The 19756-nt window shown below is 39.1% G+C and overlaps 4 protein-coding genes across 7 annotated transcripts; all 4 read left to right on the forward strand.

Annotated features, from left to right (window-relative positions):
• Positions 1–62: 62 nt before the first annotated feature.
• On the forward strand, positions 63–3765 carry LOC120016793 (nucleolar GTP-binding protein 1-like). Of its 2 annotated transcripts, XR_005472052.1 has the most exons (4): positions 63–175; positions 775–2816; positions 2882–2966; positions 3487–3765. XR_005472052.1 is itself a non-coding variant. In XM_038869711.1 (3 exons), the coding sequence occupies exon 2, from the start codon at positions 789–791 to the stop codon at positions 2805–2807; it is 2019 nt and encodes a 672-aa protein (XP_038725639.1). In that variant the 5' UTR covers positions 63–175; positions 775–788; the 3' UTR covers positions 2808–2816; positions 3487–3765. The 2 variants fall into 2 exon arrangements, 1 of the variants encoding a protein (XP_038725639.1); XM_038869711.1 differs by lacking the exon at positions 2882–2966.
• A 924-nt stretch (positions 3766–4689) lies between these two features.
• LOC120017291 (dicarboxylate transporter 1, chloroplastic-like) lies at positions 4690–8296 on the forward strand. Its single transcript, XM_038870472.1, has 3 exons — positions 4690–5957; positions 6924–7145; positions 7678–8296. The coding sequence occupies exons 1-3, from the start codon at positions 4839–4841 to the stop codon at positions 8038–8040; spliced, it is 1704 nt and encodes a 567-aa protein (XP_038726400.1). The 5' UTR covers positions 4690–4838; the 3' UTR covers positions 8041–8296.
• Positions 8297–9920: 1624 nt separating this feature from the next.
• On the forward strand, positions 9921–12656 carry LOC120016527 (putative pentatricopeptide repeat-containing protein At3g01580). The gene has a single exon (XM_038869342.1). It carries the CDS (start codon positions 9982–9984, stop codon positions 12574–12576), a length of 2595 nt encoding a protein of 864 aa, XP_038725270.1. The 5' UTR covers positions 9921–9981; the 3' UTR covers positions 12577–12656.
• Positions 12657–13461: 805 nt separating this feature from the next.
• On the forward strand, positions 13462–19537 carry LOC119980007 (armadillo repeat-containing protein 8). Of its 3 annotated transcripts, XM_038822647.1 has the most exons (10): positions 13464–13977; positions 14662–15047; positions 15201–15381; positions 15516–15611; positions 15693–15776; positions 16596–16830; positions 16922–17082; positions 18192–18470; positions 18556–18715; positions 19187–19537. In XM_038822647.1, exons 1-9 carry the CDS (start codon positions 13585–13587, stop codon positions 18607–18609), a joined length of 1869 nt encoding a protein of 622 aa, XP_038678575.1. In that variant the 5' UTR covers positions 13464–13584; the 3' UTR covers positions 18610–18715; positions 19187–19537. The 3 variants fall into 3 exon arrangements, with proteins under 3 accessions (XP_038678576.1, XP_038678575.1, XP_038678574.1); XM_038822646.1 differs by having other exon boundaries at positions 14662–15381; XM_038822648.1 differs by lacking the exons at positions 18192–18470; positions 18556–18715; positions 19187–19537 and adding an exon at positions 17990–18185 and having other exon boundaries at positions 13462–13977; positions 14662–15381.
• Positions 19538–19756: the final 219 nt, after the last annotated feature.

Genomic DNA, 19756 nt, shown 5'->3' on the forward strand with positions numbered 1-19756 from the left:
GGGCCTTTTGGTCATTGAACATAGATCAAAGGGTCTTTCAGTCATTAACGAAAACCACGGCCAAAAAACCTAAACCCTACTTAATGCCGCTGCTCTCACACTTGGCTCTCAGATATCGCAATTCTCTTTAACCTTAGTCGGCTGCTAGGGTTGGCGAAGGAGTCCAAGGGTCACGGTAGGCTCTCAATTTCTCATATGTTGATAAAACTGTATATTTGAGACTGCAAAATCCATACCATAGATCACGATTTCTCGTATTTTAGATTTCGTTTCACTTCAATTTCACTGTTGATTTAGATTGTGTATCTGTTTTGTTCGTCGTGTTTTGCTGTTGCTGGTTCTTTGAATGGGTAGGAGCTGATTAGAACTGTGTTGCCAAATCTAGATATCACATTAATCTAATAGTTTAGTATTTTGTTGGTCGAAGAATTTTCGGTTTCTGTAACAGAATTTCAAATTCAGGCCATTAACTCTTTTCCTGTATCATTTTAATCCTGGAAAGCATTCAAAACTTCTTCTTTAATAAGTGCAAGCACTTTGCTTTTTCTGTGTTTGTGCCGTTGCTCGATACTCTTAGCTTTCTACTTATATGCGCCTTTGCCTATTCTCCTTTACATTAATAGATTCAATTTTTTTTGGCTCCTTCCTTAATTAAGAACCCAGTATATTGTCTTTATAAATTATATTGGTTATTGGCTTGATGCTGGAATGTAATTGTGGGCAAAAGATTATGATGCTGTTCAGATTTTAACTTGTTTCATTTATATGTGACAGATTGATATATAAGGATGGTGCAATATAATTTTAAGAAAATTACGGTGGTCCCTAATGGGAAGGACTTCATTGATATAATCCTTTCTCGCACACAGAGGCAGACACCAACTGTCGTCCACAAGGGATATGCCATAAACCGACTCCGTCAGTTTTATATGCGTAAAGTCAAGTATACTCAACAGAATTTTCACGAGAAACTTTCTACTATCATTGATGAATTCCCTCGCCTAGATGATATCCATCCATTCTATGGTGATCTTCTTCATGTTCTCTACAACAAAGACCATTACAAGCTTGCTCTTGGCCAAGTAAACACTGCAAGGAACGTTATCAGCAAGATTGCCAAAGACTATGTAAAGATGTTGAAATATGGAGATTCCTTGTACCGATGCAAGTGTCTGAAGGTTGCTGCTCTTGGGCGTATGTGCACTGTGATAAAGAGGATCGGGCCCAGTTTGGCCTATTTAGAGCAGATCAGGCAACACATGGCAAGGCTGCCTTCAATTGATCCTAATACTCGTACTATCCTAATATGTGGGTATCCAAATGTTGGAAAGAGTTCATTCATCAACAAGATCACAAGGGCAGATGTAGATGTCCAGCCATATGCTTTCACCACAAAGTCGCTATTTGTAGGACATACAGACTATAAGTATCTTAGATACCAGGTGATCGATACTCCCGGGATTCTTGATCGGCCATTTGAGGATCGTAATATTATAGAGATGTGTAGCATTACAGCTCTGGCTCATCTGCGAGCTGCTGTGTTGTTCTTCTTGGACATCTCAGGGTCTTGTGGCTACAGCATTTCCCAGCAGGCTGCTCTTTTTGACAGCATCAAGTCTCTTTTTATGAACAAACCGTTGATAATTGTCTGCAATAAGACTGATTTGCAGCCTCTGGAAGGGATTTCAGAGGAAGACATGAAGTTGGTCATGGAGATGAAGGCTGAAGCCACGAAGACTCTGGTAGGTCAAGGAGGTGAGTCCACAGATGGTGAGGGTGTGTTGCTGACCATGAGCACTTTGACCGAGGAGGGGGTAATCTTGGTAAAGAACGCTGCTTGTGAGAGATTATTGGATCAGAGAGTGGAATTGAAGATGAAGTCCAAAAAGATGAATGAATGTTTAAATAGATTTCATGTTGCCATACCAAAGCCACGTGATCAGAAGGAAAGGCCACCTTGCATACCTCAGGCTGTTTTGGAAGCTAAAGCCAAGCAAGCAGCAGAGAAGGAGAAGAGGAAAACGGAAAGGGATCTGGAGGATGAGAATGGTGGTGCTGGTGTATATGCTGCTAATTTGAGGAAAAATTACATTTTGGCGAATGATGAGTGGAAAGAAGACATCCTACCGGAAATTCTTGATGGTCACAATGTGTATGACTTTGTGGATCCTGATATCTTACAGAGGCTTGAGGAGTTGGAACAAGAAGAAGGTATTCGGCAGGCAGAGGAGGATGAGGATGATTTTGAGATGGATGGCAAGGAGTTGACCCCAGAAGAGCAAGCAGCACTGGCCGAGATCAGGAAAAAGAAAAGCTTGCTCATTCAACAGCATAGGATAAAGAAAAGCACTGCAGAGAGTCGGCCAACTGTACCAAGAAAATTTGACAAGGATAGGAAATACACAGCAGAAAGAATGGGCAGACAACTATCAGCTTTGGGGCTTGATCCCTCTCGGGCAATTAGTCGTTCCCGCAGCAGGGGCCGCAAAAGGGAGAGATCACGTGACAGGGAAGGAAACAATGGTGTTGATGCAATGGATGTGGACCAGCCAAACAAGAAGATGCGTACTAGGTCTAGGTCTATGTCAATGTCTAGGTCTAGGTCACGGCCTCCAAGTGAGGTTGTACCAGGAGAAGGATTCAAGGATTCTGCACAGAAGGTGAAGGCTATCAAAATTGCCAAGAAATCTGTTAGGAAGAGGAACAAGGATGCTCGTCGTGGAGAGGCTGACAGAGTTATTCCTACACTTAAACCAAAGCATTTGTTCTCTGGGAAACGCTCCACTGGAAAAACTGATAGACGCTAGATATTTAAGGTATATTTGTGGCTTTTTTAGTTTCTTTTCCCTGCTCATTGTTGATCCTTGCTTTCTGGTTGCAGTTTCTTCTGCTTGGCTATATTTGCTTCTTCTGAAATAGTGAGCATTGTGCTAATATTTAGCATGTCAACTGAAAATAATGTCGCGGTTAGTCTATGCGTCTATCATTTTTAAAGTTGTTAATTTTAGTATCACTCACAGTTTTACTTAATTATTGATAGTGCTGTTGAAATTTCTTTCTTCAAATGTGAATTGCTTTCATTTCTTTCTGTCGAAGTTTTCAGTGGTTTCTGTTGAAAATAGTCTTTTTCCTGATAGCAGCATGATGCCTGTTACACTATTTAGGTGTGAGGCATATGCATTTCAAGACTCAAGTCACCCATGCCTGTTTTTAGGTTAATAAACTTTTCGGTGTTTTGGCTGTCATGGATAATGGCAATCTCCCTCAGATTCTTATCATATGCAAGGATAGTCATTTATAACTTGCTGAGATGTTCAGTATTTGAGCAATTTTACATTAAGATCCTCACCTGCATCATGTATGCAACTCATCTCTTAGGTGTTGGAACATACTGAGGAAAAACTGTGTATTTTCTCTCTCATCTTTCTAGGATACTCCTAGATACTCATTCCTAATGTTGTCTATTTTCTTTGTTTTTTCTTGCAGGAATGGTGGGTTCTCTCTTGCAGATGTATTCAAATACCTGGAATTGTGTGCACTGTTTAGAAAGTATGTTTTGTGTTGGACTTTGCAATTACCAGAAGAGGGGGTATTTTTTTTCCAGCTTTTTTAATGTTTCATGGGCAGCAGAAAATTTTGAAGGCATTCTCTGCAAATTGTATTGTCTGTGTTTTTTGAACCTTACTTTATGATGTTTTAAGGTGTATCTTTGCGAGTTATTGTTGATCCCCTAATAAGTTGTGATAGAATCACTTTCGCAGTTGACCATTCTGTCATTCCATTCTGTGTTTCTCTTTATCAAACTTCGGGCATGTTATATGGTTTATAGCTGTGAAATTGCACAGAAACTTAGAGAATATGATTTGAGTGAATGATCTAGCTAGTATGACTAGTAACTTGACGGACCACTGTGAATCTTTTCAATCTATCAGAATTGGCGCATATGTTTCGAAGCTCAGTCTTGAGTTGAGACTAGTAGTTACCGGTTGAAAGCCTGCAGGCCCAGCACAAGGTCAGGATATGAATGCAAATTTGGGCCTGTACATGTTCCAAAGGGCCTGTAAACTCTTGCGCTAGAGAGGACTGAAAGCCCAGTGAAGTGGAGCTTCTCACTTTGGCTGATGCCACAATTCTTATTCAATCAAAACTCAATTAAATAATTAAAATTTTAAATCAGGCTACAGAAACCACCCTTTGAAGCTCTGAAGCTGCGGGATCTGATCTGAATCTGAGGAACATGGACTCTCCTCGTCGTTGCACTATTTTTTGGCAGAAGAGTATCAAATGACAAAATCCAACTTGCCTGTGTTTACAGCGCACGTGCATTTATGTGGTTCACATTTGCTGAAGCCTATTATTGTCATTTCACTTCCCCCCCCCCGGCCCCGACAGTATCAGAGCCCAACACTGCGCTTCTACATTCAACACTTCTTCTGGCCTCAACTTTATTGCCCAATCGTTTTCATCCAAGATAGGCAGCAAACACTACACAGAGCAGAATCGCTTTCTGGTTACATCTCAATCTCCACTTATATCACGACACGTGTACACAGTATTTTCATTCTTCCAACTAGTCCACGTCACTCAAAAAGTATGAGGCAACATCGAGTAAAAATCAGCTGACGTTAGCATCATAACAATCCACCTGGCCGGTAAATAGTCTGAGAGGCGGAGCAATCAAAGGCGTTGACCATGTGCAGACTCTGAAAATCACAAACCACAGCCTTACATTCCAAATGCTAACTCCACCATTGGATCTAGATCCAACGGTGCAAATCCCCTAATCTCTCTATAAACAGAGCTTGCTTTCGTCACCGTGAACGCCACACCAAACGCCAATGGCGGCGTCACTTGCACTCTCCTCCTCTCTCCCTCTCCGCCTCCGCTCTCGTCCTTCGCTCAAACCACGCCTAGCCTCTCGCCTCAGATCCGCACCATTTCGGTGCTGTGACTCACGCCCTGATGTGCCTAGAATCGTCACCGGTAATGCCCGTCCCTTTAATTATACACAGAAAGGCGCAAATACATCACAGTTTTTGACAAAAACAGAGGAAAAGGATCTCAATAGCAGTAGCTTAGTAGTCAAGGCAGCGTCCTCGTCATCGGTAGCTCCGGCGAAGGAGCCATGGCAGGGCGCGGCGATTAAGCCGCTGATTGCATCGCTTGCGACGGGAATTATACTCTGGTTTGTGCCTGTTCCTTCCGGCGTTTCGAGGAACGCTTGGCAGCTATTGGCGATTTTCCTTGCCACGATTGTTGGGATAATCACGCAGCCACTGCCGCTCGGCGCAGTCGCGCTCATGGGCCTCGGCGCCTCGGTTCTCACAAAGACACTCACCTTTTCAGCCGCATTCTCCGCTTTCGGCGATCCAATTCCGTGGCTGATCGCACTCGCTTTCTTCTTCGCACGAGGGTTTATTAAGACTGGACTTGGGAATAGAATAGCGTACCAGTTTGTGTCTCTCTTCGGCAGCTCATCTTTGGGGCTCGGTTACAGTTTGGTGTTCAGTGAGGCGTTGTTGGCTCCTGCGATTCCCTCAGTCTCAGCTCGTGCCGGAGGGATCTTCCTGCCGCTTGTGAAGTCGCTGTGCGTGGCTTGCGGTAGCAATGCTGGAGATGGGACTGAGAAGAAGTTGGGGTCTTGGCTGATGCTGACGTGCTTCCAGACCTCTGTGATCTCGTCCTCAATGTTCCTGACAGCCATGGCGGCAAACCCATTGAGCGCCAATTTGACATTCAATACAATCAAGCAGACAATTGGGTGGACTGATTGGGCCAGAGCAGCAATTGTGCCTGGATTGGTTTCGTTGATTGTGGTTCCATTACTTTTATACTTTATCTATCCACCCACTGTGAAGAGTAGCCCTGATGCGCCAAAGTTGGCGAGGGAGAAGTTGGAGAAGATGGGACCAATGTCCAAGAACGAGATAATAATGGCAGGGACTCTGCTGCTCACGGTATGTTATACTCAATTTCTCCAATTTCGATTCTTGGTTAATGGTTTTGATCAAAATCGTATGCTGCTTGAATCTGCATGTTTTTTGTTTTCATCCTTGGGTACTTGCTGATAATGGTTTCTACTTCTTTGGTGTACTAGTGGGACTGTCTCTGCAATTATATCCGAATTCGTAGCGGGGCACTAAGATAGTATTACATTTTTTGTTTTGTAACTGTAAATATTGGATTTTCATTGATTTTGATTAATTTCAAATGTCTTTTTATATTTGAAACCATTTGGCTTTTAATGTTTTGTAATAGACAACCGTAGACACTATATTTTTTCTTGTTGCATAGATGTGCTTGAAAAATGGCATACCATAGCTTGAAAAAGAACTCTTTCCTGTGACTGAAACCAATGGCTGCCTGGGAAAATTCATTTTGAGACCATTAAAGTGAGAAACCATTGCAACTCTTACAGTAATTTTTTCTTAATTTTGTTGCCTGCGATTTATGCTAGTAGATAAAAAATGATTTATATGTTCTTACTTCTCTTCCAATTTGTTTTTTTTTTTTTTGTGCCATACAAGTCGTGATAAGTGATATCACCAATGAGCATCTTGATTTTGGAAGAGATCAAACAAGGTGTAGTTACTGTAGATCAAATTGGTTTTCTAGGGTCAGGACTCAGGAGACACTAAATACTATGTCACTCTGTTTGCTTTTGACATTGTAAAGAAAATGCTGTTGTCATGTTCTCTCGGAAGTTATTTCAGTTTCAACAGATTCCATTTCATTCAGAATCAATGCATACTGTTATGAGGAATGTCGGAGTAGATACTTACATGCATTGTAATTATGCAGTGTGACAGCACTGTTAGAAATGTTTTTGTAACTCCTAAAGTTTGTCTGTGTCTCTACCTCTGTCTATGGCAGTGGCACATCTCTTAAGTCAACATTCCATCTAATTCCTTCTCCATTTACAGGTGGGGCTCTGGATTTTTGGTGGGGTGCTGAATGTGGATGCTGTTACCGCTGCAATTCTTGGATTATCTATTCTCCTCATTACTGGAGTGGTCACATGGAAGGAGTGTTTAGCTGAATCCGTTGCATGGGATACTCTCACATGGTTTGCTGCGCTTATTGCTATGGCTGGCTATCTTAACAAATATGGTCTCATCTCTTGGTTCAGCCAAACTGTAGTGAAGGTTTGTGCTTATCTCATAACCCCAAATAAATTGTGTGTTTTACTTTACCTCATTGCAATCACGTGATGTCATTATTTATCATATAAAATAGTCACGCCAATGATAAGTGCTTTCAAGACTTTTGGTGGTTCTTGCCGCTTGTTCTTTTAATAAACTTTTCAAATAGAGGAATATATAAATCAAGCCCAAAATCGTGAAAATATATTATCTCTCCAAGCTGGCTCAATGTTTCATTATGGATATTGGCTTATTTGATTTTATTGGCAACCTAGGCATAGACATTAAACTCTTCTTTATATATATATATGGACACTAAACTCTTCATAGTGTTGCCTTGAGTACACATATATTAATCTATAACTGCTCTTGACTGCTTCATTATTGGTTACTTGTATCTCTAATGTGGATCTTAGATGGATTCTGTCCTTGCGAAACAAATGTATATCTTGACAAAACTGCCAAATTTCTGAATTCTGTTGAGAGCTATAGTCAAAATATGATTTACTAACTTGTTTTCTGGATTCTTTTACAGTTTGTTGGTGGTTTGGGTCTGTCATGGCATCTATCATTTGGCATTTTGGTTCTTCTATACTTCTACTCCCACTATTTCTTCGCTAGTGGCGCTGCTCATATTGGTGCCATGTTTACGGCCTTCTTGTCTGTTGCCAGTGCCCTGGGCACTCCGCCATACTTTGCGGCCATGGTTCTCTCATTCCTTTCTAACCTCATGGGTGGCCTTACCCATTATGGCATAGGATCAGCACCTGTCTTCTATGGTGCTGGCTATGTCCCCCTCGGAACATGGTGGGGCTATGGATTTCTCATCTCTGTTGTCAATATTATCATCTGGCTTGGAGTTGGCGGCTTTTGGTGGAAGGTTATTGGCTTGTGGTGAACGGGTGAGGGGTGGTCCTTAACTGATTTTTTCTTTTCAGTAATTGACTTCAATTTTCTTGCTCTTGTTCTCCATTGAGTTGCAGGTTGGTTAATTTTTGCTGTCAATTATTTATATTAGCAATGGCCGTTTTGTGGTTTTACTGAGAACTTTGGGTAGAAATGATATATAGGGCTTGTACCTAAAATTTTGACATGGCCTGGCAGGCAGGCAGTTGCCTCTAATATATGGCACGGTTACTAGTTGGATGCCTTCATTGTTGCCATATTCATTTTCTTTTCTTGTGCATGAACAAAGCAATGTTATCCTGGAATTATAATATTTCTGTTGCGCTGGCATCATCCTCGATCTCCTTGAGCCTCCCCTTCATCTTCTGATGGTGTGAAGATAAAGCCCCCCAATTAGGGTACCGTGATCACCTCGCAGCGTCTACCAAAGCAGTTCTAATTACTTTCAAGGGACCAATAATTCCATCCTTCACCATGTCAATATATTTTGCTGATATGAGAATGAAAAAAATGCTCAACAAATAATCGTTAGAATAAAACATTTGCATCATGTCCAAGGCCTCGATTGTTATGCTCCAACAGTTTGCCAACTATGCTAGCATTGGTAGATTATTATGTACACAGGCATCTGTAGATAATTGTAGAGCTCAAAAATTGATTAGGAAATTCCAACATCATTCCCTTACGACCCATAATTAAGAGTAGAATCTAATGTAAAGATAAGTACGATTGTCAAGTTCAAGAACGGAAAATTTTGGCCTTGATTGTCTTGCCCAATTCAGTTTGGTTTGTGGAATCCATTTTTCTAGAAATAACAGTTTTTCTCTTGTCAATGATTCATATTTCATATATTTGGTTGGTGAAATTTTTACAATCTAAAATTCTAAGGAAAGCTAGATTCCTCTCCAAGGAATAATCCTCCCAAAAAAGAGAGGAATCATTGGAATCCTCACTTGACGTAATTGTAACTAAATACATATAATATTATTTTGAAAATTCCAAAATGCATGTCCATTTCAATTAATTAAAACTAATTTCATCCATTTTTCTCATCTTACCTTTAAATTGAAAAGCTGATGGAGTGAATTCCCAAACAGTCATTGACATCTTAATTGTCCTCTATAAATGAGGGTATAAATGTCAAATTGAAGGGGAGTAATGTAATTTATTAAACTATGTGTAAAATTGAAGGGGACAATTAAAATGGGATGGAGGGAGTATAATATTATTTTGAAAATACATAATTTCAACAATTTAAATATGCCATGCTTAGATTATTTCATTTCTCATGGATTAAATATGATCACATAAAAATAATTTTTAAATTTTTTTTCATTTCTACAGTTTTTAATTTGAATATTCAAATTAAAATATTATTTTTTAATTTAAATCTATCGTACAATGTGAAATAATTATAAAATATGATGTCTTTATACCTTCTAACAAATTGGGTTGGATTCTGAATAGATTTGACACAACAAATTCAACAACGGTATGATATTGTCCACTATGGGTCTAAGCCCTCACGGATTTGTTCTCCAGGTCCAACGTTTTCTCTGAAGCCCAAAAAAATAATTATAATGTGTTATGTTGTGGGAACTCCTTATCTATCGTCGCTACTTTCTTTCTTTCTTTATTGATGTGGGATCTCATCAAAGTACTATGACAGCATGGTGCAAACATTGCCAATGACAATGAATGAGGATGCCTCGAAAGTATCGTCTTTTCATTTTCATCTCCAAATCCGCCAATCAAACAAGTTGTTAGAATAAAAAACAAACGAATTTTTAAAAATGGGACCCTTAACGGTCATTTCTGGCCACACATGGCGCCAATCCTATCCATCTCTCACCCGAGTCCTGTCACTCTCTCTCTCTCTCTCTCTCTCGCGTCCGCAAAATGTGATTTGTGAAGTTGGTACCTTCTCTTGACGATGCAAATACCTCTTCCAGCGAATCTCCAAAAGCAGTCTTTCTTCCGCAATCAGACACATCTCAAAAAGGACTGGAATTCAATCATCAAACACCACACGAAGCTCAAAGACGACCATGCAATTCTCTACACATATGCCCAAATGGAATCACTCAGCATACCACCCGATAACACCACTCTCCCTCTCGTTTTCAAGGCCTGTACGAGGCTGAATGCTGTGGAGAAGGGCAAGAGGATTCATTCTACCATTAAAGGTACTCCTTCGATGGAAGATGTCCGGGTTGGAACTGCTGTTATGGATTTTTACTGCAAATGCGGGTTTCTAAAAGAAGCTCGTCACTTGTTTGACGAAATGTGCGATAGAGATTTGGTATCGTGGAACGCGATGATATCTGGGTATGTGAGTTGTGGGTTCTATAAGGAGGCGATTGTCTTGTTTTTGGATATGCAAAGGAAAGGCTTGAAACCCAATTCAAGGACAGTGGTTCAGCTGCTTTTAGCGTGTAGAGAGGTCTCCGAATTGAGATTGGGTCAGGAGATACACGGTTATTGTACTAGGAATAGATTGTTTGATTCAGATCCTCATGTGGGTACTGCTTTAATTGGGTTTTATTTGCAATTTGATGTGAGAAAATCTTGCCTAGTGTTTGATTCAATGTTAGCGAGGAATATTGTGAGTTGGAATGCAATGATTAATGGATATGTCGAAGTTGGGGATTCATCAGAAGCATTGAATCTTTTTCTTGAAATGCTTAGGGATGGTGTTAAGTTTGATTCTGTTTCAATTTTAGCTGTTGTTCAGGCTTGTGCTGAGATAGGATCTTTTGAATTGGCAATGCAAATCCATCAAATTGCAATTAAGTGTGACTTTTACGGAAATGACTTGTTCATAATGAACGCATTAATTAACATGTATAGTGAGATTGGAAGTTTAGAATTAGCTAGTAAGTTATTTGATATCGTCCCTGCTTATGATGTTGCTTTGTGGAATTCTATGATTGCTGCATATAATGACTCTGGCTATTACGAAGAAGCTACTAGTTTGTTTTGTGAAATGAGAGCAGAAGGCATCCAGGAAGATGAAAGAACTATTGTGATTATGCTGTCCTTATGTGCAGCTTTAGCTGATGGCTTGAAAAAGGTTAAGAGCTTACATGCTCATGCGAGGAAGAGTGGGATGAAATTGGATGTTTCTCTGGGAAATTCATTGTTGGGTGTGTATGCAGAACTCAATTGTGTTGAATCTGTTCAAAAGGTCTTTGCTGAGATGAGTAATGTAGATGAGATTTCATATTACACGTCGATCTCCACATTGGCCTCTAATGATATGATAACTGAAGCATGGGAACTCCTGGGGATGATGCGAGATTCTGAAACTAAACCCAACTCGTACACAATGATATCTATCCTTGCTACTTGTAAGGATGAAACTTGTCTAAATATTGGCAGATCGATTCATGGCTTTGCGATAAAACATGGTATTCAAATGAACACATCTTTGAATACTGCACTCACTGAAATGTACATGAATTGTGGTGATGAAGTAGCAGCAAGGAACCTGTTTGAGGCCTGTCCCAACAGGGATTTGATATCCTGGAATGCTTTGATTGCTAGTTACATTAAAAACAACCAAGCGCACGAAGCTCTGTTACTTTTCAATCGCATGATCTCAGAGGTGGAACCTAATGCGGTGACTATCATAAATGTTCTCTCATCGTGTACTCATCTTGCGAATTTGCCTCAAGGCCAATGTCTGCACGCATATATAACACGAAGGCAGTCCTCTCTTGGTTTTGATTTTTCACTTGCAAATGCCTTTATCGCAATGTATGCAAGGTGTGGTAATATGAAAAGTGCTGAAACGATCTTTAGAACTTCACCAAGCAGAAATGTCATTACATGGAATGCCATGATAACTGGCTATGGTATGCATGGTCGAGGAACTGATGCTATTCTTGCTTTCTCCAAAATGTTAGAAGATGGTCTCCAACCAAATGGTGTAACTTTTCTATCTGTTCTATCCGCCTGCCGCCATTCAGGGTTGATAGATATAGGATTACAGCTTTTTCATTCCATGGTCCAAGATTTTAATGTAACCCCTGAGCTTGCTCACTATGGTTGTGTGGTTGATCTTCTTGGTCGGGAGGGCCGATTAGATGAAGCTAACAAATTCATCAAATCGATGCCTTTTGAACCAGATGCAACAGTGTGGAGAGCTCTGCTCAGTTCTTGTCGAGTTCAGTCCAACACTGAAGTAGCTAAAGCCGTTTTTGAAAATCTTGTCGAATTGGAACCATTAAATGCTGGGAATTATATTTTGCTATCTAACATCTATGCTGCAGCAGGTCTCTGGTCCGAGGTCAGAAAAGTAAGAACATGGCTGAAAGAGAAAAGCTTAAGAAAGCCTCCTGGAATTAGTTGGATTGTGATTAGAGATCAGGTTCACTCTTTTACTGCAGGAGATACATCACACCCTCAGTCTGAAAAGATTTATGCAAATTTAACTTCTTTGTCAACCTTGCTCAAAGATGCTGGATATGTTCCTGATTTGTCTTGGTTTTTACTGCATGCTGAAGAGAGTGAGACTGAATCTTAAGGGTTTTATTATTATTATTTAGTGTTTGCATTGATCTTCTTCAAAGGTTGAAACTGTCCATCATGGATGCACTGAATCATCATGCTGGATGTTGTATAATTGGACCCTCTTTTTTTTTTTGAACAAAATGAGTTGTATATAATTGTAGATTAACAATACAAATAGGAACAAGCATTATAACTTCCTTATAGCTCTTCCACTATAACTATGTCATCTAAAGAAAATAAAAAAATAATTATACTTTGGTATGAATTCATCAATAAGTATAACAAATAAGAACAAGCTTAACGCGGATCTAGGTGCAAATCATTTGTGATGGGACACTTCCTTATAACTCTTCCACTAGTCCTAGCACTAATTATGACTCATTCATACATATCTTTTTAATCATAATGATATAACTAACTGATATTATTCTCTTCTCTAAAATCCACTACAATATTTCTTTGTGCACCCTATTATATGTTCTCTGTTGGTCTATAAATATTAAATGAAATTTTATTCTTTATGTCTATGTTTTCCTATAAACACCTTAATAAAAATATTGCCTCCATCGTGGATCATTCCAGCACAAAACCTAATTGATTTTCGAATATCTTAGATGTCAATCTCAATCTTCGCTTCATAATTTTCCCAAAATTTTTAATATATGTATCATAAGTTTGATACATGTGTAACTAATACGACTTTATATCTTTATATATCATTTTTGTTCTTATATAGAGGTATTATAATGTTTGTAATATATTTATCATGCATCCACGGGTCTTAATAATTTATTAAAGTTACTAGTTAAAAAACTTTTCTTCGATTAATGAAAAAAAAAATCCGTGTAATTTGATGTCGTAAAAGACTAAAAGGGTCAAAAAAAAAAAATTGCCAATCGAATTTCGATAATTAGTTAATAAAAAAAACGAAACGCAAATATCTCCGTCGCCCATTTTACATCACCGGCTCCCCTCGCGGAGCTTGCACTTCACCCTTCCACCGCCCCCGGCGACCGCCACCATGCCAACCACCTCCACCTCCACCTCCACCTCCGTAACCAGCAGCAGCGGCAGCTCCAGGGAGCTAATGAGCCGTCTTGCCTCCGGGGACCCCGAAATCAAGTTTAAGGCACTCCGCGAAATCAAGAACCAGATCATCGGCAACCGCACCAAGAAGCTATATTTCCTCAAGCTCGGTGCCGTCCCCACTGTCTCCGGTATCCTTTACCGAGCACAAGTGGAATTACCGGATGACAACATTTATAGCAAGAACGATAGCAATCGTGACATTATCATTCAGTCTGCTGCTGTGCTTGGCAGTTTTGCTTGTGGCTTTGACGCCGGAGTCAGAGCTGTTATTGATGCCAGCGCCTTCCCCCAACTTGTTCGGCTCCTCGGATATAGGGATGACAAGGTACTGGAATTGCTCATTCTATGAAAAAACCGTTTTGTTCTTGTCCAATTCAGAAAGCAATATCTTATGGATCGGCCGGTTTGTGGCTTTGTGCATGAACTTTCTATCTTTCGTGGCCAAGAAACCAATTTGATAGGAAACTTTGTTTATATGACTTCTTAATTTCAAGGCAATTCTGTACGTTTTAGTGTGCTTCTTTCGTGTTTTTAGCGTTGGCTATTGTTATCTTGATGAAAAGGAGAGGAGAAAAATGTATTTACTTCTGATTCCCAAGTTTTGGGAAGTCGGCCAGAGAATAGGCGAACTAACAAGAAAACCGTCTGCTCAGTTGAATTCTCTAATGCGACCTCGTAATTATGGATGCTTTGCACTAATGCGTCTTTTAGTTAACATAGGAATGGATATTCAGCTTCTTCAGTAAGCCAAAGAGTTGTATTTGGCATAGATATAGTGCACTTGTGTACTTTCATTCCTCAATAGATCCGCCATGGGTTATTACTTTTCTTGCTTCTCCACACATTTTGACCTTTCACTTACTGTCTATTCTGTTATGTAATGAAGTTGTATGTAAATAGCGTTGAGTATTGACTTTATTCTGCCTTATGTAATTTTTGTTGTTAAAGGATTTTTTTTATCGTATGCTTGATCTTAATGTTTATTGGATGGATTTTTTTTGTCATTTAGGTGGTTGATGCAGGTGCGCGATCCTTAAAAATGATTTATCAGTCAAATCTGGCACCAAAATATGATTTCTTGCAAGAGAAAAACATGGAATTCCTTCTTTCATTATTGCATAGTGAGAGCGAAAATGTTACTGGACTTGGTGCAAGTATCATCACACACTCTTGTCAGTCCATTGCAGAGCAGAAGGCATTATGTGATGCTGGGGTTCTAGAGAAGCTTGTTGGCCTTCTTGAAGGTTCTCTGAGCCAAAGAGATGCCAGTTTAGAGTCTCTAGCTATGCTTTTCAAGGATAATCCTGATGTTGTATTGAAGTTTGCGGGACTTGAAAACGGTAGACCTTTGAGTTCTATAACTGAACTTACCAAGGATAGGCATCCCCGAACAAGGTTATTAGCCTGCATATGCTTAATTTCCATAAGGAATACTTCTCCTTGCTATCTGCAAGATGTAGGGATCAAAACCAGATTGGTAAATCTTTTGCTTGAGCTTCTTGATACTCCTGATCAGGTTGGAGATGATGCTTCCTTTGCTTTTTCTAGTTTAATTGCACAAAAGGAGGATCTACAGAAATTAGCTTTTGAGGCAAATGCTGTTGATAAACTTTTCAACCTCTTGCAAGGAGAGCAACTACATTCCAAACGTCTACAAGGATTACTGCTGGCTCTGGGCAATCTATGCTCCAAGTTGGAGAGCTGCAGGTCTAGGTTTCTATCATTGCAAGTATGTTTTCCAATAGCATGTTGCTTTTTGCGTGCTTCGTTATCATTATTTTTAATTGAATTGCTCTGTTCAACGTTATTATGGTTTCTATATTCCACCAACTTGTAACTGCTTATGTATTCACATGAATATAGGTTTTGGAGTTGGTAATTGATTCACTGACAAATGATAATGCTGATATACGAAGTGCAGCTTGTATCTGCTTGAGAAACGTGTCTCGTTCAATCAAGGTCTGTAATTGAATATGAAGTTACTGTATTTATAATCTGATTCAACAATGTTTATATTTTCGCTGATAAGCTGGTATTCAGAATTTGTGTGCAGGTTACTTTATGAATGAGAAGATAATTATCCCCTTGGTTCAGCTTTTAGATGACTCTTCAGTGTCTGTTCAGGTATGTGATCACTAGTTTCTTTGATGATTGATGTCCTTTTTCTAAATTGGGTGCATCCCGTTGGTGCCTTTTAGAATATTTCCCTCTTTAACGTAATAACGTCCAAAAAAATGGAAAAAAAAAAATATAGCTGATCTTGTTCCTCCAAGAGTTTTCTTCAATGTGGGGGCAAATTGGTTGCTTCTGCCTTTTCCTTCAGTAGCAACTAGCAAGATTGTCTGCGTAAATATATGTTGGACACTGTTGCAATTCAAACAATAAAGTGGCTACGCTCAATTCTAAAAAGTTAATAATATTAGTAACTATTTAGGTATATAGGTTAATAATATTATTAGGCCCCCCTAGACCTCTCAAATATTTATGGATGTGAGATTGCTGTCTTGTGGTTTATACTTTCTACTTCAGAATTTATTGTTGGATTGCTGCATAGACTTCTAGTAAGCTGAATGCAAACAAAAGATTTCGATGGATGATGTCGGTACCCTTTTCTCTTTAATTTCTTCATTGACACTCTGAAACCAAAAACTTTTATGGTGATTGGTGGAATTATTTCTTTTATCACATTGTTCAAGAAAATCATTGCGTGAAATAATAGGTAGTTTCTATAAAGATAATGAGTGCTAACAGCTTGGCATGCTGCACTGTTTGCAATTAAGGTTAATATTAACTGGAAATATTTCCTAAAAGTGCATGGTGAGTAATTGTGCATGACATGTTTGAACACATTTTACCTTGTCAATACTCATTAAGTGTGTAATATATGAAACTATGTCTTTCGAATGGAGTATATGAAACTATATCAGAAATTTATCATGCCAGGTTGCAGCTCTTGGTGCTGTTAGCAACATAATGGTCGATTTAGCGACACGTAAGTCAACCTTTATACAATGTGGCGGCATAAAACAGCTTGTTCAGTTATCAAAATCCATGGAGTCAACTGTCAGGTCAAATGCTTTGTGGGCTTTGAGGAATATGATGTTCCTGGCTGATGACAAGTGTAAAGAAGGGATCTTTTTGGAGCTCTCAGCATCTGAAATAGCAAGCCTCATCTGTGGTAATGATCGTTGTGACAGTTCAAGCCCTTTTTAGTTATGGTAATAATGTTTAATTGAACATGCTTCTTTGCTCCATTGCATTTGCTCCAGACCCTGAGCCACTCGTTCAAGAGCAAGCTCTTGCCTTAGTTCGCAATCTTGTTGACGGATGTGTAAATTCTGTTGAGTTCGTGTTTGCTGAAGATGGTGTAATCTTAGATGCTGTAGGGCGGCAAGTACAGAGTGCTTCAAAAGCCGAAATTGGCATACAGGTAAGAGTTCTTCTTCAGGGAGAAGCTCTAGGAAGTAATATATGGAACTGTTATCAAATATCATGGCACTGTAGGATGGAGCACCATATGCATTTGATTATGAAACATAATACCATAATAGGTAATATCTAGTTGCCAAATGCCTACATGACTACATGAGACACACGCATCAAAAAGTTATTGCACTTTATCAGGTTCATTCTTTAGTACTGTGAAGATTTGAGTTTTCTTTGCTAGAGATTCAGCTGATGATTTTACCAGGGGAACTGGGGGTGGCTGCAAAGGAGTAACTAAAAGAAAAGGGAAAAGGAAAACTTCATGACGACTTTGAAAAACATAGCTCATAATGGCTTCAATGAAAACATAGTTCATAATTTTACTACCCTGTTACCGCTCAGAGGACAACTAATGAGGGTTAAATTGTATTGTAATTTTGTGGAGAAGTTGTGAGTTATGACTAAAGCAAAAAAATCAAGTTCCTTTCATCGTAAACCCTTCTTACGAGAAGAAACTTCTCATTTCAGTGCTCTATAGTTGAAACCGTTACTTTTTCTTGTGTTACAACAGTGAGCATAATTTTCATTGTGTTTTTATAATTAAAAAAATGTGAAGAATTACCCGTAGAACCTATCGTCTCATGACTTGGAATTTGTATGCTGTATTTTGGATATTCAAAGATGTACATTTATTCAAATATTTATGATATAAAATAGACTCCCATGCTAAGATTTGACATCTTTTGACAAACTCTCTGCATACCACATAAATGAACTGGTGGCATCTGGCTTGGAAATCATGTAGACAAGTAATCTGTGAGACTGAAGGAAATTTATCTTTGTCATTTTAGAAAGCATTTATTAATAATTTCAGGACACTAGTATTAAATTTATTTGCCACGTGGTGGCAGTTGGCACCCATGATGATGGCTTGTGACTTCTGCATTTAAGCCAATGTCAGCATTCTAGCCTCCTAGGATTTTGGAGATGACACGGTGCTTAGGAGTCTGCAGAGTCAACAAAAATATGAATAGGGAAAGACGTCAGCCGTAAGAGTTGTCATTGATTAAATGTTTGTATGTTGCAATTGACTCTCAAACTCTTCAAATGTAGGGAATGTATCTGCTCAGCAATATTGCGAGTGGTAATGAGTTTCACAAAGAAGCGGTAATAGAGAAACTGCTTCCCCAAGTGGACAAGGAAGCAGATTGTTTCATAATCAACTTTTTGCGTAGTAATGACAGCCGATTACGGACAGCTGCAGTTTGGGCCATAGTAAATCTCACTTTTCCATCAAGTCCTGGTGCATTTGGCCGGCTTATCAAATTACGGAATGCTGGCATAGTTTCTCAAATAAAGAGCATGGTTAATGATTCTTGCCAAGATGTAAAGGTAGGTAGTTTTGTCACTAGTAGCGTGGTTATAATTCATTTTTCTCCTTGCTGGTGGCGGTGCATGATCATTTTATTTGAAGCAGCTTCGTGTGAGAACGGTGCTCACACAGTCAATGGCCTTTGGTGATGGTACATGATTGTTTATGTTCAAACATTGGGCGTGATGCAGTTTGACTTCCGCTCTGTACTTAATTTGTAAGATGAGCTTCTTGGGAGCTTGCAGCACTGTATGCTTCAGCCAAGGTTTGCTCTAATTTACAGTTACATAACTAGACAATGAGTAGCCTGCCTTTGTTACTTACAAAATGAGATTGATTTATTTGGAGTGTTTCAATTAAATACTTAAAATATGATTAATCTCACTGTTCAATCATGTGCAATATTGTTGATTTTTTTTCTGTGATAATAATGAAATCGTAGAAGTTTTGGCGCACAATTTATCGGGTTGTTTACAATACAAATTTAGCAGTATTTGAGAATAATTGTATAATTTCCATCGCGTTGTTCTGCATTCATGCAAAATTGCTTAATCCTCTTTGGCTACATTATTTTCTTTTTGAAAGAAAACATAAAGGATATTGCAACGTTGAAAGTAATTCCCCTTGAAGTTGCTTTTGAATATAATTGATTTCGTTCTTGCTTTTTGAATGAAAACATAAAGGATATTGCAAACCAGCTCACACTTTGTTTTTCACTGTTACCTCTCTTTTGCAGGTTAACACATCTTGCTTTCAGTTGTTCAGTCAGAACAGCTCTGGAAGCTTTGTTATGCTGGCTGCCAGCAAGTAGCTTCTCTTCAAGAATTCCACTTCATAGATACATGAATCCTGTATTTTTTTTTGGGTATTGATTAGGCCATTCTTGTACCATTAGCTGCTTAAAAACCATTAGTTTATCATGCGATTATATCGATGTACAAGACACTGCCACCCATATGAGATGTTAACCTTTTATGTTGAGATGCAACTTATTGTAACTTTTTGAACTTCCTTGGGTGAGGATGTGGCAAGTAATTTTGGTAAACCTAGTTCTCTTTGGCATGACTATTGACAATTTGGTCATTTACATGGCTTAATTTCCTATGCATCTATTTTTTTTGATCCTGAGTCTGAACAAGGCTGCTCCTCTTCAATGCTCACTTGAAGTCACTTGTGGTGTGGGTTTATCAAGCCACAAATGCCTGGTCCCAATCCAATTTTTGTCAATTCATGCAAGACCATCACGACTTATGAATCCAAACGTACTTCTGTTTAATAGTTTGGCACCATGCTCATCTGAAAGACT

Source organism: Tripterygium wilfordii, chromosome 15, assembly GCF_013401445.1.
Source record: "Tripterygium wilfordii isolate XIE 37 chromosome 15, ASM1340144v1, whole genome shotgun sequence".
Lineage (NCBI taxonomy): Eukaryota > Viridiplantae > Streptophyta > Magnoliopsida > Celastrales > Celastraceae > Tripterygium > Tripterygium wilfordii.